The sequence below is a fragment of the Balaenoptera acutorostrata genome, chromosome 15 (assembly GCF_949987535.1).
Source record: "Balaenoptera acutorostrata chromosome 15, mBalAcu1.1, whole genome shotgun sequence".
NCBI classification, from domain to species: Eukaryota; Metazoa; Chordata; class Mammalia; order Artiodactyla; family Balaenopteridae; genus Balaenoptera; species Balaenoptera acutorostrata.
This window is the reverse complement of record NC_080078.1, coordinates 5,655,802-5,671,838: the sequence shown is the minus strand read 5'-3', so window position 1 is coordinate 5,671,838 and position 16,037 is coordinate 5,655,802. Positions and strand designations below refer to the sequence as shown.

The following is a 16,037-nucleotide window of genomic DNA, read 5'->3' as shown; positions in this document are numbered from 1 at the left end:
AGAGCTGATGCTGGAGTCCCCTAAGTCTATAGAGGGTCCAGGTCTGCCTTCACCACTAGCAGAGACTTCATCCAAGTTTGACTTCGATTGAGTTGCATTTTATCACTTCAATTCATTCATCATTGATCATCCAGCTACAGTTTCCATGGCAACCCTCAACTAAGCAGAATATTCCATCATCCAGGACACTCTCTATCCCACCCTTGTCAGAGCACCCAGTTCACTCTAGAGGTGTTTTCCAGCCTCTAGCAAAGGGTAAGGTCTTGGGTGGGAAAACAGAGGCCATGGGTCTCTTTTAGATGGGAGGCTCAAGGCATAAGAAATTCACTGGATTTCATGGCTGATTCTTGTTTCTGCTTTTCACTGGATTTCATGGCTGATTCTTGTTTCTGCTTTTATGTCAGGAAAGCCAAACCTCCAATAGGAGGACCAGCCTGCAGCAGTGGTAAGGAGAGGTGAAATGTTTCATTTTCCCACATCGGGTCAGGAAGTACTTTGGTCCCGTGTTCTGGGTTCAGAGTTTCTCCAGTTGCAGGAAGGAAGTTACCTGGCTCAGCAGGGGTTCAAAGCCCTTATGCAAAGTTTTGCTCCTGGAAGAAGCAGTGCCAGGGAATCAAGTAAGGTAAGCTCAGTGTCTGGCATGGGTATGAAATAAGGTAACTCCTCAGCGCCTTTCAGGGGGAGATCTCAGTAGCTTCATCATGAAGGAAATTCCAAATAAACTGCTCTCCACCTGATCTCAGCACCTTGGATTCCAAAGACTTCCCCCACCCCACCCCAAGCAGTGAATCTGGCCTAATTTCTTGTTCAACCCAACACTAATGATTGAGTTCCTGCCAAGTCATAACGTACAACATTGAAAATAGACTCCAGGAACCTCAGTGACCCAGTAATGATCTTGGTTTTAGAAGTCACAGCTTCCATTTTGGCCTATCAAGTACACCAAGCACATAGTGTCATTTGGCCCCAAGATTGGACTCTGCTCCCTTAGAATAAAAATTTAGACATTGCCACTTGGGAAGGGGACAAACTGAGTTATACTCTGCAGCTACTGAAATAAAGATACAAAAATAGAAAGTGGGGGTGAGGGAGGCATACCTAACATTTGTGGAGATGGGGAAAATATCAACACACCTGCCAGGGCCAGGTGGACACAGAGAGGTGGCACCGGGAGGACACATTGGCCCTAGGTCCCCTCGGAGCCAAAAGCCAGAAGGCAGGGGGTGGGTGGAAGGGCCTTCAGAGCCGTAGTCTGGCTTGGATCCCAGATCTGCCCTTTGTCAGCTGTATGATCCCAAAGTCACTGTTTAATTGTTCCACGTATTCACCTGTGAATTGGGATGAACTCTTTCAGGGGGTCGTGAACAGGATTAAATGAGATTTTAATGCAGAGCACACAGCGTAGGTGCTGAACAGGTGTCACACCTGGGACAGGGCGCTGAGGGTCATCTAGCTAAGCTTGATTCCCAGTTGAGATGACAGGGACAGGCTGGGGACAGAGAGGCTGGGAAGAGCCTGCGGGGCATCCCCAGACGGAGCCTGGAGTTGAGGAGGGAAGGGCGCAATCCAGCACCACACCCTCCTCCAAGTCTCCTCAGCTCCCCTGGGGCCACCCCCTGGGGCTCGGCCCAGGCTAACCAGAGAGGACAACCTCCTGCAAAGCACCAGCCCTCCCTGCTCTCAGCCCCGGACAAGGAGAAAGCAGACATCAAGGCATCTTCCAGTGCATTTTAATCAAAATTCCATCATCAGAAGAGTTCTTGTAGCATACAGTGTTAGGATGGGCATGTCGACTTGGTCCTACAAATGGAATATCCACAGATTTGCACTTCAAACATGTATGAAAAATAAAATATATAATATTTAGCTGTATAAATTTCCCCACTAATCACGTTATCTTTAAAATAAATTACTACCTCTGTCCAATAAATTAATCAGCCTGGAGTCACTAAGCAGACATCAGCCAAATGACATCCATTTCCTGAAAACATTCTGGGGGAAATACTGGAGACAGTCAAATGCTTACAGGAATCAACATGAGTTAAAACTAGCACGTCCAAAAAAACACAAAAAACAAAAACTAGCACGCTCCTCACAGTGGGGCGAGACATCAAACATGGGATCCAGCTAATGGCTGCTCTTTTCTGTTGGGAAAAAAAAAAAAAAAATCAATTCCCCAAACCACACCGAATGGTTGTAAAAGCTGCAACTGAACTTTTGGCACCAGTGGAGAAAAGACACCTTTCAAAGCCATACCCAACCAGGATTCTGCCAAAGCACGGGTCAGAGGGAGAGGTGACAGAGGGGGAGGGACAGCTGCCATGGCCCTTCTCCGTTCTGAGTTCACGTTCACAGCCCCCTCTCTGGAGCCATGGGCGCCCCCTCCACCTTGGAGGAGGCAGGGCATTGTCCGGGCAGCCCGCCTTCCTCAGTAAACTTATGAGTTCCTGGGACGGAAAGATTCACAGCGTAAAGAGCATCAAGAGAAAGGCCCTTTGCGGGGGAGGGTGGAACGGGGTGGGGGCGGTTTGCTGCGTGCTCAGTTGACAGCAGGGGGTACTCAACACACAAGGGACGCGGCCACTCCAGCGGGACGGATGCACAGCCTCTGAAGGGGACGGACAGACGGCGCACACGAGACACCAAGGATCCGAGAGGGTGGGCAGGGCTGGGGTGCGCTAGCATTTACAGGGGTGCTGAACAGGGCTTTAAGGACAAGAGTCCCTGCACAGCAGAAGTCAGAAATCCACCCACCTGCGGCTCAGGGCTTCTTCCCCCTCCCCCAAAACCAACAAAATCTTGGTTAGGAACAAATAAGCTGGTGACAAACGCCTCAGGCTTAGAGATGCCCTGGGAAAGGGCTTTGGGAGTCCCGGCGCACTACGGCAGGAGGTTTGTTTACACACGGTTCCACCGGGGGAGGAAGGGGAACGGCCCGACCCCCGCCTCCTGGGCAGAGGAGCAGGCGGCTACAAGTCAAGGAGACGCTCCTCGCAGGTCTGCACCGGCCACTTCGAAGCCCCTCCAAACACGTCCACGTTGTTGTCTACCCAGGGGATGACGTTGCCCGGCATGTTCGTGGAGCAGTTGGCGATGTTGATGATCTCTTGTGCACGGAGGACGCGGTCCCATATGTTGAACTGGCTGAGCTCCCCCACGAATGCCTGCGTGGCATCGAACCTGCCCCCAACCGTGTCCTGGGAAAGAGGGACAGACTGCATCGGGGCAGGCTCACAGGCAGACACATCTGTTACCTGTCCCAGTGTGTGACCGGCTTCAGGGGAGGTGGGGGGACGCCAGCCTGGGAGGGAGATGGGGACTGGGGCATTTTCCTGACTCCCCGACTCAGATCGCAGCCCGTGACCACTGATTCCTGCCCGTTCCAAAGCTTTAGGGCACGGCAGGCCTGGGAAATGGCGAGACTCAAACTGGCCCCTTTTTAGGGAGGGGAAACTAAGCAGAGAGATCCTTGCCCAAGGCCCCAGAGCGAGGACTGGACCCGGGTCTCCCGACTCCCAGCCCCTCCCAGGGAAGAAGAAACAGGGTAGTGGGGAGCGGGGAGAGCCAAGGGCCCAGACTCAAAGCCCCCCCAGAGGACCTGGAGTCTATTCCCTCGTTTTCTACCAGGAAACCCCAAACACAGACTGAAACGTGAATTCTCATCTGCCTGAGAGCAGACGTCCTCTGCCCCAGATGGCGAGTTTTCTGAGCGCGGTCTCTGAGGCCTGGCCCCACCTCGCCCACAGGTGTTGTTCCCCAGGTGCCCTTGCTGGGGATCAGGGTCACGACCCTGATCTGGCAGCTCCTGGAAGATGCCAATACCAGCCAGCGCCCGGCATCTGGAGTCAACGCAGTGGCCGGCAGGGGCCAAACAGCTGGAGAGATGGCCTGGGGTCGCTACATAACCCTGGGACTCCAGGGTCACTCCTGCTCACCTGTATCGGACAGACTCCATTCTAGAATCTGTCTGAACCCACCACACCAACTCGGTCCCTGCCAGGAAGGGCAGGATGTGTCCCCATCCCCGCTCTCAGCCCCTTAGGCCACAGGATAGCACGGGCTGAGCCGGCAGGGACGCTGGCCATCCAGGCGGGTCGTCGTGCTGCGGTGGCCAGGTCCAGGTCCGGCAGGCGGACAGACAGCTGAGCAGGGCCAGGGGCAGCCCGCAGGTCCGGCCGTGTGCCGCTTGGCCTGCCAGCCGCTCCTCCCAGCACCCCACCTGCACCCACCTGCTCCTGCCCGAGGATCAGCACACCCCCCGGCTTGATGGGGTGCCACGGGGCCAGGTTCTCCCCGGTGCCCAGCTTCTCCCCATCCTGGAAGGCCTCCCACATGCCGTCCCGCGTTGTCCAGGTGACACAGATGTGGTGCCACTTGCCGTCACTGACAAACAGGGGCAGCTGTGCGACCTGTGGGCGGCAACGTGCAGGTGAGGGCCCCCTTGGGGTTCCCAGGAGTCTGACCTGGGGGGACGGAGCCCCTGGGCCCACTGCTGCTCCCCTTCTATGCTCTGTGGGTAACATGCCCAACCTTGCCCAGCTCAGAGTGACCCTTGGGCTGGAGACACCACGTGTGTCACAGACTCTTAAGAGGAAAGGGGCAGCCTGGGTACACACCCTGACCCCAGGGTGACCTGCTTTCAACTGGACACCCTTGGACCTGGGCTTGGTTAAGGGCCTAGGATTCTGTGCAGACCAAGCAGATGTGACAGACGGCTCCCCACCCCGCATACTGGTCCTGAACATCCCTCACTGGAGAACCTAAAGGGAAGTCAGGACTCTACTGGACCAATTTCTTTGGAAAACAGACCAGGCATGTACCCTCTGCAGGCAAAGTCCCAAGTGCCATCGTCGCACTTGGGGATCTGCATGTATGTGTGTCCTCCTGTGCGGAGCACCTTCAATTACGTGTGAGTGTAGGGGGGTGGGGGATGCACACAGAACTGGGGGGAGGGCCTTTCCGACCCACACGGTCTCCTGGCAGTCCTGTGAGTGCTCTACAGACCAGTTCGCCTGTGAAGTACCGTGTTGTTACTGCTGGTGTCCTAGCAACCTGGAGCTCCCTCCCAGGAATGGGCTATTTACACGACATCTAAACCGAGAGGAAAACAAGGCTCTCGGCCCTGCCTCGTCCAAGGGCGTTATTTAGAATAATTAATCCCTAGCTCAAGGATGTGGTCACCGCTGGAAGGAGCCCTGAAGGTGGATTCCACAGCGTTTCCCACTTCAGTTCCAGCCAGGGCGGTTTAGTAAAGACAGACAGGGTGGGAGGCCATTGCCTGGTGAGCGCCCTGGGGGCTGGTGCAGCCATTCACCACTCAGCTCCAGCAAGGAGGGTGTGAGGATGCAGTTCGGGTGACGTGGAGCCTGACTTAAGTTTAGGTGAGGCTGCTGGAGGGTCCCGCAGGTGCTCAGAGCTGATCTCTTGAGGAGACCGCGTTCCTGAATGTCGAAGTAAGCCAGTCCATCAGAAAGGGGACATTTACTCTGTGAAAGGCAGGACTAGAGGGGTGGGGGCAGATGGGTGGTTGCCATGGGCTGGGGTAGGAGCAGGAGGTGACTACAAAGGGGAACGAGGGAATCTGGAGGGTGATGAAACTGTTCTAGATTTTAGTTGTGGTGGATTCAATAATTGTATGCGTTTGTCAAAACTGGTTGAACTATACACTAAAAAGTGTAAATTTTATTGTATGTAAATATATTTCAAGCCCCCCCCCACTAAAAGATGTGCTCATGAGAAATATCACACACTCATACACACACACACACACACACACACACACACAATACACACCCTCCCCTTATCGGTGCAGCCCTGGAGAACAGCCCTCACTGACCGGCCTGAGGGTCCGTGACAATTCAGGCGAGCACGCAGAGACCCAGCTCATTCTGTTCCTTCCGGGGCCTCTGTGCCTGGACCCTCTGCTGCTTCCTGGCGGGATTCACAGCTTGGATCTCCACAAGCTGCAGCTGCCTGCCCCCTGCCCCCTACCCAGCCACCTGCCCAGAGTGGGACTGAGTCAGGGCAAAACTGTCCCCACTGCGAGGAGGACAGCCCCGTGGCCAGACGTCAGGCTCCCTGCAACATCCCAACCTCGGTGGCCGCCGGGATGGGGGGGGGGCGGTGGCCGTCCCAGCAGGCCTCACCTTGTCGTTGATGAGCAGCTCAATGGGGTTGTTGCCCCACTCTATCAGCACGATCTCATTGGCCTGCCCGGGCACCGCGTAAGAGAACGGGGTGCCGATGCCCGGCGAGGCGCTGGACCGCAGCCACAGGCAGATGGTGAAGGCGTACAGCTCGGGCAGCGTCTTCTTGATCTTGCCGTACAGGTAGTTCGTGCGGAGGGGGAGGGACACTTTGAAGGCATCAGGCGACTTGAAAGCACTGTTGCCTGGGGCGGGGGAGAGAGGGGCAGCAGCATGTGAGACCCCTCTCTCTTCCCTCTCAACCACAACCCAGAGGGCAGCCCCCCTGGACCCCCGCCCGGCCTACCGGCGGGTCCCCCAAGCAGTGGAGCACCTGCTACTGACCAGCTGCTGTTCAGTGCTGAAGCTCCAGTGGGAAACGGGCATATCCTCACTCTCGGAAGCTCAAGGAAGTGGGTAGGGGCAAGCTGGACTTAACCTTCTGGTTAAATTAAGCCAGAAACCCTGTTCCCTCCACTGTTTGCTTGAAATCCCGGCCCTTTCAGCAGGGCTGGGTCAGGGGCCTGCTGGGCTTGGAGGCAGGACATCTTACAGGAACCCAGGCGCTCCATAGACACTTGTCCCCCAATGAGTCCATGTCACTTCTCCCCCCGAAGCATCACCACCGCCCGAGGCGACGGAGCCAGGCACCCGTGACTCGACACTACTTAACTCAGAAGGGGCTTTTGGACTAAATCCCTGGTGTGAATTGCTTTGCTCATGACTTGCCCTGCCCTCCTCAAGAGGAAACCAAGTTGACGGACCATCTCCTGCAGTCTGGAAGCAATGGGAGGCGGGGAAATGCAGAGGGTCCCTCTCCACGGAGGCTACCCACCCGCCTGGACCGTCCCCACGTAAACGGCACTTCCCAAACCTTTTGAAAACGAGTGATACTCTTAAATAGGTCTAAGTCATTTTCAGTACAGTTTTGATTTAAGCTCAGAATTAATGGCGACATCATAAATAAACTCGCAAGAAGACAAGCCCCTGTCTGGTTATCACAGATCTCAGAGCTTGCAGGGGACTGCCGACTCCGGGAGCTGTCATGGCAAAAGCTTCCCTCTTATTTGGGGACCAGGCGCTGCCAGGGAAGGAACCTAAACGCCCTTCATTCATTCAACAAGTATTTATTAAGCACCCACAAGGGGCCAGATGGTCCCCATCTCTGTCAAAGACAGGCAGGCTCTCCCGGCCTGGAACCAAACTGCCCATGTCACTGGTGGACTAAATCTGTCCCTTTCTTGCCCCTCTCTGTAGAACAGGACCCAGAGTGGATGAACTTTCTCCGTCACGATCCCCCAAACTCATTTTCTGCCACGGTAAGGAACACGTGAGAGAAGCTCTTCGGTGCCACGGTTCACACCTACCGAAGGACCTTCTGCAAAGGAAGGCAGCAGGGCCCAGTGTCACCCTTCCAACCTCTCTGGAACAGGCAGCATAGAAATACTAGAATCTGGGCTTCACATGTACTGTTTACTCCTATCTGCTGGTTGTGCAGTCTTGCCCGATCCATCCTGACCTCCCAAGGCTGTGGAGCACCCGGCGAGGACCGGGAAGACCTTGCTGCCTGGGGAAGCCGAGGATGGGGCCAGGCTAGAGGTTAGGCTGACACGGGCCCCACATGAGGCTGAAGCAGAGCTAAGAGAGAGAACCAGAAAGCCCCAACGCCCCGATTTTGCAGGTTGCACAGTGGGGGCACCACGGGACTTACCCCAGGTCACGCAGCCCGTGAGTGACAGAACCAGGAACGGAAGTCCCTCTTCCCACTACGCGCAGCTGCCAGTATTTAATCTGCAAATGCTCGTGTTTTCATGAGATGTGATTATCTAATAGAGAGAAATGGCTTCTCTCCTTGCAGGCGGGCAGGCTTGCTGACTGAATAAGGCTTGGTGTCGGTAATATCGTTAGCTCGGTGACAACAGAGGTTTCATCAGAGCTGGGAGAGCCGAGGGGTGGCCATACCTCGAAAGCCGGTGCCCTCTATTTATATAAAACAGCTTGGAGGTTCACAGGAAACTCAGTTAAAACCAATTAAGGAATTAAAAGCCCTGACCAATAAATCAGAGACTGCAGGTGGCAGACAAGCCAAGGAGGGGGGTGGCTGGAGGCCAAAGAGACAAGGGTTCCAACATCTACTTCAACTGCGAGCTCGGCTCTGCCTGGCCGGCGGACCCGGGTCTGGAGGCTGCCACAGATGAGGGGGTCTCACAATAAAGAAAACAAGCACCTGTGGGACCTGGGTGGCAGGAGCACACACAGGGTTGGATGTGCACCACTGGGCTGGGAGGCCAGCATGGCCGGAGCTCACATGCCCCTCCAGCCTGCAGTCTTCATGACTCTGGTCCTCCGGGGTCACCACTAACCTCAACCGCAGCTCTGCAATCTGCCAGCCACGTGAATGCAGGCATCACTTAGCTCTGACTCAGTCTCTCGTCTAACTAAATCCCATCTCACGGGGTTGTTGCAGGGGTTACAGAGGATACAGAATGTGGAATTCAGAGGCCAGCGTCTCGTGCAGAACAGGCATTTAACGGGCAGGGGACGATGCACCGAAGGCCAGAGCACCCCAAAGCCCCCACTTTGCATATGGTGGAGGTCTGTCTCCTCTGGGCTCAGCAGGATGCTTCTAAGGAACACAGTGTGTATTCTACTCGTGGTATATTTGGGGCCTGGGAGTTTACATATCCCTTCACACTTGTCTCATACACAACAGACATAAACTCAGAACTGCCCAGAAGGCAAATCGGTCAGCAGATGATAATTTTCCTCAAAGACTCATCCCACGGCTGGGTGGAGCAAACAGATTTCGAGAATTCTCGTGGTGGGGTCAAAAGGCAGAGGACAGCGAAAGCTGAGCCGCTGCTCAGTGCCAGGGCCTGCGGGCTCTGCAAGAATGGCCAGCCAGGGGACTTAATGTTGTGGAGTCCAGCTCTAGTTCGAACACGGACTTCCCCTCTGGGCCAGGCGAGCTCTGAGGGCTTTCCGTAGCACCAAAGAGCGTGGGTGCAGGAATCAGACCGGCTGGGGCGAGGCCTGACTGTTGCTTTCTGGCTGTGAACAGACAGGCTAAGGATGGGAGGGAGAGTCACAAAGTGGCAACTCCTGGGTGGCCCAAGCCATGATGAAGAACCTTAGAGGAAGCCACGTGAAACTCACAACCCCCCTAGAGTCACAGAACAAAACAGAGAGGGGCGGAATTATGTGACTGCTGCTGGTCACCAGCCGGTCCCCTCTCCCCACATGACACGTCTGGCTGAGAACCTCGGAGCACTTTCCTGGTCTATGAAATGGGTATAACAGGAATCCTGTCTCCACGCTCTAACTCAGTGGACTTCTACTAACCCACTTCTATTAACCCACCTCCTTGTAGCCACTCAGCTGCCATGCCAAGCAAGGTATACAGCCACCAAGGTCTCTGGCAAAGCCCTCCCCTCATTCTACAGCCAACCCTGCTTCAAGCTACTGAGTAACTGCAGTGTCCCTGCTCCCTCAGCCTGCAGGTTCCAGGTCCCATGAGGGCGAGGCTGGGCAAGGGAACCCGAGCCACCCTCCCCTGGCCCTGAGGCTGCCTTCCTCTCCTGCTGTCCTGTGACAAAGGCCTGAGCTGCAGTTGCCCTGCCTCCAGGGAAGGCTCTTGAGACCTAATGAGCTTCCGGAGGTCACCCAGCAACGGAGGTGAGGCAGAGAGGACTTTTTTTTTAACTCAAGAATCCAAGTGTAATAATAAGAGTAAGGAAGGAAGGACAGACTTTTCTGGAGGGAGAGAACAGGAAAGGGATGAAGGAGACCTGTGACTTCTGGGATGCTGCTGTAAAAGCGACTAAATCAAATGAAACAGAAACACTATCCCCTTGGGTGACTCCATCTGGCCCTGCTGAGCCGACGTGGCTGAAGGAGTAAGTGGACATTCTGCCACTGGACATTCACCTACCCATTCATAAAACTGAGTCATGAGAAACTGCCCTTGTCAGGTTAGTGTATCTGAAAAGACTACAATCTTATATCCACTACCAGCAGACCTAAAACTTCACACCCAGCGCAATCTGAATGATCTAGGGCCCTTGATCCCTCCCCTTCCTGTTTGTGGAAGAAACTTACCCACCAGAATGTTGAGCAGAGAAGAGAAAGATACTCAGAATCTGCTGCAGGGGCTAGTTAAGAAGGGACTGAAACGCCCACCTGGCAGGAGGTCAGGGATTAGGTTGTTTGTCCGAGCTGATCCTGAGTGTCTTGCTTTCCCACGGACAATGCCAGTGGGGCTGGGGGCAGGGTTAATTCCGGAAACGGCTGTTATCAGTCACCCTGATTGTTTGCTTGCTGTTCATGCATGCTGTGAAAGTTTGGATTCGCATAGTGGGAATAATACAAATGGAAAGTGCTCAGTAATGTCTCACCCTAGAAAGACATTAATGACAAGCTCTTCTTTGGAGACCTAGCAATCCAGTTTAAATTCATCAGCCACAACTGGGCAAGGAGGAAATTGGGCTAGCACAAACACTTCTTGCTGGGACTACATAAGTACAACCAATCAGGTACAATGGTCTCTAACTTGGCTAAAAGAAAAGCCACCTGGCTGGTCACAACTGACCCAGCTGGATTCCGGGACATGTTTTCCTAACCAGAACCTAGTCCTGTTTACGAGCACTATTTTGCTATTACAATTGGCTGAGGAATCCTTTCCAGAATCTTCAGAGCTACAGTACCTCTGTTAAGTCAGATATTCCTATAATTTATCATGCAATAAAAGGAATATGAATAAGTCTAACTACAGACTATAAAAAACAAAACAAAACAAAACATCCACAAACCATGTAGTGCCACAACCACCTCTGACAACGGGGGTCTGAGCACAAGTGATGAAAACCAGGCCACTCCCATCAGCCATCAGCCCCCTCCCTCCCCACCATCTCTGACAAGTGCCAACAAGGCCAAATCGGCCCACCTGTGGGGGAGAAACCCCAACTCTGTGCACCATGAGATGACTCAGGTTGAAAAAGCAACACTTCGTCTGAGAAGTGAGAGGCAGAAGGGAGAGGTGGACTGCTGATTGGATGGTAAGGAGTCAGGTGGTTTTCTGCACCCAGGACTGAAGGTTCAGAGGTGACGGAAGAGCAGCTCAGAGCCGAGCAAACTCGGGAGCAGAGCCACTGCCCAAGAGTCAGGAGGCAGGGGTCTGGGAGTGGCCTCGTCTGTCAATGGGCAAGAGGGCTGTGCTGCTGACCCCTCCCGGCCTGCCCTCCCCTACTCTGAGCCCCACTTCCCTTGCGTGGCAGCCAAGAAGGGGCAGCCAAGAAGGAAGACAGTGGGCTGGGGGGCCGGATGGATGTCAGCCAAGGGGCGACAGAGACACTGGTGAAGCACTCACCTCGCTCCAGCTCGGTCACCCTCTGCAGCAGCGCGTTCAGGGCGCTCTCCGTCTTTTGGCGGTGAGCCGAGGTCTCGTTGTGGAGCAGGGACTTCTCATCCTCCAGCTCGGCCACCTTGCTCAGCAGCTGCCTCTCCAGCTCCCCCAGCCGCCGCTGGAGCACCTCCCGAAAGTCACCGGGCAGCGCCGCGCTGGACACGTTCACTCGGAGCTGGTGCTTTTGGTGGGGGAGGAGGGGACACAAGTGGGAGAAGTATTAAGGCCAGTTAAAAAGAAACTGTGAGATGTAGCTCTAATGGCCCCCCCACACAGGGAGAAGCTTCCAAAGTGGGAGTATTCAGTCGTGCCAGTGGCAGGAAGGGGAGCATTTCACTGATTTTTTTTTTTTTTTTTGGTTGGGGGTATGGAACGGATTTCATAGTCAGACAAGAATTGCTCTGCTGCGATATTTGAAACTTAGGAATCTCATTTCCCTTCCGGGAAAGCTGTTTTTCTCCTCTTACTAAAAGGTCAAAAATTTAACCAACATCTATCATTCTCAAGTAAAGACCAAAAAACAGCTAGGATTAAAAGAGAGAGAGAGAGTTAATCAAATGGTCCTCAAAACTGATGCGCTTTCATCTAACCCCCCCAAGCTCCACTATGGCACAAAGATGCGTGACTAGGCTTGCAGGGATGTTACTGGAAAATGAAAACTCTAAAGCGTGACTATTCTGAATTCCAGAAATCTTTGCTTTTATTTCTTTCACTCCTCTACCATTTTGCTGGCTCTGAAGGCAGCCAGCCACTGTCTAGCCATGAGTCCTTGGCAAGCTATTTACCCCCTCTACTCTAAGTGCTCCAAATTTTAAATGCAGATTATAGGATCTGCCTCAAGGGGTTGTCGAACGGGTTAAAATTAGATAATATGCCTGGCGCATATTTAGTGTTCCAGAAATGTTAGCTGTTATTAATCATGATGAATCAAAGGATATACAGATGCTGGAAATACTGTATTTAGCCATCGTGCCATGGGAAACTCTCAAGTAATTTTGCAATAATTACCACCTGTAATTGAAACCTAGCTTTGCGAAGTAGTATTTTGGTCAACGTGTATAACAGAAACATCCACACTGCTTAAACAGGGCGGAAAGTAAAGATAGAAATTAAATGAACATTTCTCTCTCAAAGTTCCAAACTGCATACGCCTTCCAGGAGAGAAGGGAATAAGGTCCCTTCCCCCAAAGCAATCGGGAAGGGCACCTCAGATCCGCGCAATTTGGGGATAGTGGCTTTGAAGTTAACCAGGTTTCCTCCAAGGCGCGTCTAGTATGGCCGGTGACCAGCCCGCGCTCGCCTCCCGCCGAGACCCCCGGACCTCCACCTGCTCTAGTCCAGCCCAACTTGATTTATAAAAAGAAACACCGGACGCCCAGGGCTGCTGACCTCACGCGGCAGCCTCACATCACCCGACAGAAGCTTCACGAGCGCGTCCTGCTAGGGGAGACTCGGAGATTTGCAAAGAGAGAGAGGAGGCCGTCCGCGTTCGCCAGCCCGGACCTCGGGAAGTGAATGGCCGCACAGCTGGCAGTCCTGGCGCGCGGGGCGATTTAACCCTTCCCTTACAGCAAGGGGGTGGGGAGGAGGGATGCGAGCCAAGCAAGTTAAGTTCCGGAGCAGGACCGAGAACGCCCCTGACCCCAAACCCAGCTCGCCCTGCTTCTGAGCGCGTCCGGGCGGCCGTGTTCCGCACAACCTGGTGGCAGGACCATGCGCCCCTCCTCTGCCCTGAGCCTCGGGGACGTTCCCCCAGGGACCCCTCGCCCTGCTACCTCGAGGCTCTCCAGGCGGTCCTTGAGGGTCTGCAGAGAGCGGCTGAGCTGCTCCACGACGTGGCCAGGGTCCCGCGGCAGGTCGCCCATGGTGTCCTTGCCCGAGGCCGCCCGGCCCGGCGCCTTGCCCCCCGCAAGCCCCTCGCAGCGCGCCAGCTTGGCCGTGAGCTCGCGAATGGCCTCGCGTTGCGAGCCCAGCGTCTCCTTCTGCTGCACGACGGTCTCACGCAGCTGCAGCACCGCGGCCCGCAGCTCCTCCTCGGGGCTCAGCGCGCCGCCCTGCATGGGCATCGCGGGCAGTGGGCAGCCGGCGTGCGCCGCCTCCGGGGGCAAAGCAGTGCACACGAAGCGGTTGCCGGGCGCCTGGCCGTCTTGGGCCCCGGCGGCCACGGCGAGCGCCACGCCAGCGGCCAGCAGCGCCAACATCCCGCCGCTGCCGCGCTCACTCCAGCATCCGCGGGCGGGCGGGCTAGCGGGCGCCGTCGGGGCGGGCGGCGGGGGCGCCTGCGCGAAGGGCTGCGGCCGGGCGCGCCGCTCGAGGGCAGCGTGAGCGCGGGAGCCCGCGGAGCAGCCAGCCGTCGCACAGTTCGCACACTGCCTGGCTCCGCGTTCTGGCCAGGCCGGGCCCGAGCGCCCTTTCTTAAGCTGGAAGGGAGGGGGGAACCCCAGCGCATGGGGCGCGGCGCCGCGAGCTCTGATTGGCCCGGCCTGGTGTACGTCACGCAGGGGGCGGGGCGGGGCGCCTACTCGCGGAGCGGCGTATCGGCGGACCGGGGGTGGGCGCGTGGGCCCGAGCTGAGGGCCCGAGCTTGGGCCCCCGGGTCCCCCAGGACCGGGGAGCTGAGGTAGAAAAGGCCCTGGGTGCCTTCAGGAACCTCGGCCGGCGTGTCCAGGCGCCCCTCGGACCCACCCGAGGACGCGGGCGTCGCGGGCTGTGGAGAAGCCAAGAGCCCCCTGGTGCCCCTGCGGCCCCTGGGGCGGCTCTGGGCTGCGGGCGCGGCGCCAGGCCTCGCTTCGCGGTCGCCGCAGCCCCGGGGCGGGGGCGACCCCCATTTCACAAGTGGAGAAAGTGAGGAGGCGCCCGGGCGGGACTCGAACCCTGGGCTGCCGTCGCCCCCTCCCGCGGCCCCCTCACTCAGAAGGCGGGAAAGAGACGCACGACGGCCGCCTCCGGGACGCCCGCCGCGGCCTCGTCCCCGTCCCCGTCTCGGAAAGAATTCTCATGTCTGCGGGGACCAGAAACAGGCGCCAGACGCAGGAGGGCGAGGAGGAGTCGCCCGCGCACCCTCGGGCCACGTTGCCTCCAGCTAGGGGCGTGCAGTGGGCCGGAGTCTCGAGGCCACGCGCAGGGCGCTCCCGTGCGGGTCCGGCGACAGCCCACGGGGTGGTGACCTTCTGCAGCAAGGCCTGGGCTGGATGGGCCTTGATCCGACCGCAGTCGTCGAGATGGCGCCATGTGGTGAAACAGTGCGTCACCCTCGTGAATGGGGTGCCCACCGTGTCCAGTTTCCCCATTAGAACCCACCGTCCTCAGATTCTTGGAGGGTACATCGACGGACAGAAACCCCCAAAGGCAGGAGCAAATTTGTTTCAGAATCTGGGCCGTGGTTTACAAACAAGTTCAGAGAGATTTTGATGCAAAGCTCCAGACGGAGCTGGTTTACTGCACATTATAAGTGGAAATCTTTATTTTTTTCTGTTTCTAAGGAATCCTGTGGCAAGGTCATTAATCATATTATCCATTATACGAGAAACAAATGGATTTGTCACTTCTGCACAGAAGCTGAGGTTGATTCTGAAAACAAACCGTATCAAAATAAATGAAATTATTACGATAATATGAAATAGACTGCAGTGATTAATCTCCAGTAACCGAATTTTGACCTGCTTTGCACTTCAAACAATAGCTTCCATTATGGAAATAGTTGTGGGGTTTTCAAGGATAATGTGGCTAAATTACAAGAAAAAGTTCTATACGTGAAGATCTCTTCATGCATAAACATTAGAGACAGGAAATCTGGTCTACACAACACTCAAGGCAGAGGACAGTGGAAGCGATGATGGTTCAGGTAAGAATATTCACTATAGTAGAAGAGGTGTGGAGTGGGGGGTGGGTGGCTAATGGGCTAATGTCTCTGTTGGTCCGCACCACCCGGAGGTATCAGTTTCAGGTTGTAAGTATGACCTTGAATAGACTCGTTCCTCCTACAACCTTCTTACTTCAACTCTTTGAAAACTCCCCAAGTTCAAATGAACCCTCATATACACAAATTGCAATAATGAAGGTAAGAAGGTTGCAAAGCACTTTATAAAATGTCACATTTTAGATTATTCCACAAGGCTCTGCATCCAGACGTGTTGAGAATTACCCAGATAAGGAATTGACTTCTCCATTTTCTCTCATAGGTTCAATGTTTTTTTAACTCATAGACCTGGGTGGATCTTAATTGGATGTAACAATTAGGGCAGTATGCCTATATTTTCCCATATATCCTTTCTTGGCATAGAGTGATAGATTCATATTTACAGCTTGAAATAGAGGCTTGTTCCTTTAATAATTAAGTAAATCAAGTGTATTTCCAGAATTCTAATTTCCTCCTGAATAAAGAAAACAGTGTACAAGAAGACATAGAAATAACAAAGCATACATCCCAAAATATTTACTTGTAAATTTCT

At 54.9% G+C, this 16,037-nt stretch overlaps 1 protein-coding gene across 1 annotated transcript; it reads right to left on the bottom strand.

Moving 5' to 3' along the window:
- Window positions 1–1,713: 1,713 nt before the first annotated feature.
- NPTX2 (neuronal pentraxin 2) lies at window positions 1,714–13,963 on the bottom strand. The gene is made up of 5 exons (XM_007187031.2): window positions 13,362–13,963; window positions 11,551–11,767; window positions 6,147–6,391; window positions 4,230–4,409; window positions 1,714–3,197 (listed from the first exon to the last, which is right to left on the bottom strand). Exons 1-5 carry the CDS (start codon window positions 13,785–13,787, stop codon window positions 2,970–2,972), a joined length of 1,296 nt encoding a protein of 431 aa, XP_007187093.2. The 5' UTR covers window positions 13,788–13,963; the 3' UTR covers window positions 1,714–2,969.
- Between the last annotated feature and the right edge of the window lie 2,074 nt (window positions 13,964–16,037).

Bases quoted from the DNA above. Each gene is read 5' to 3' on its own strand.
- NPTX2 (XM_007187031.2), bottom strand. From the start codon at position 13,787: ATGTTGGCGCTGCTGGCCGCTGGCGTGGCGCTCGCCGTGGCCGCCGGG. The intron at 11,768-13,361 runs GTAGCAGGGCGA...CCCCACCAAAAG, and splicing joins ACCGCCTGGAGAGCCTCGAG to CACCAGCTCCGAGTGAACGT. The intron at 4,410-6,146 runs GTGAGGCCTGCT...TGCCGCCCACAG, and splicing joins AGCTGCTCATCAACGACAAG to GTCGCACAGCTGCCCCTGTT.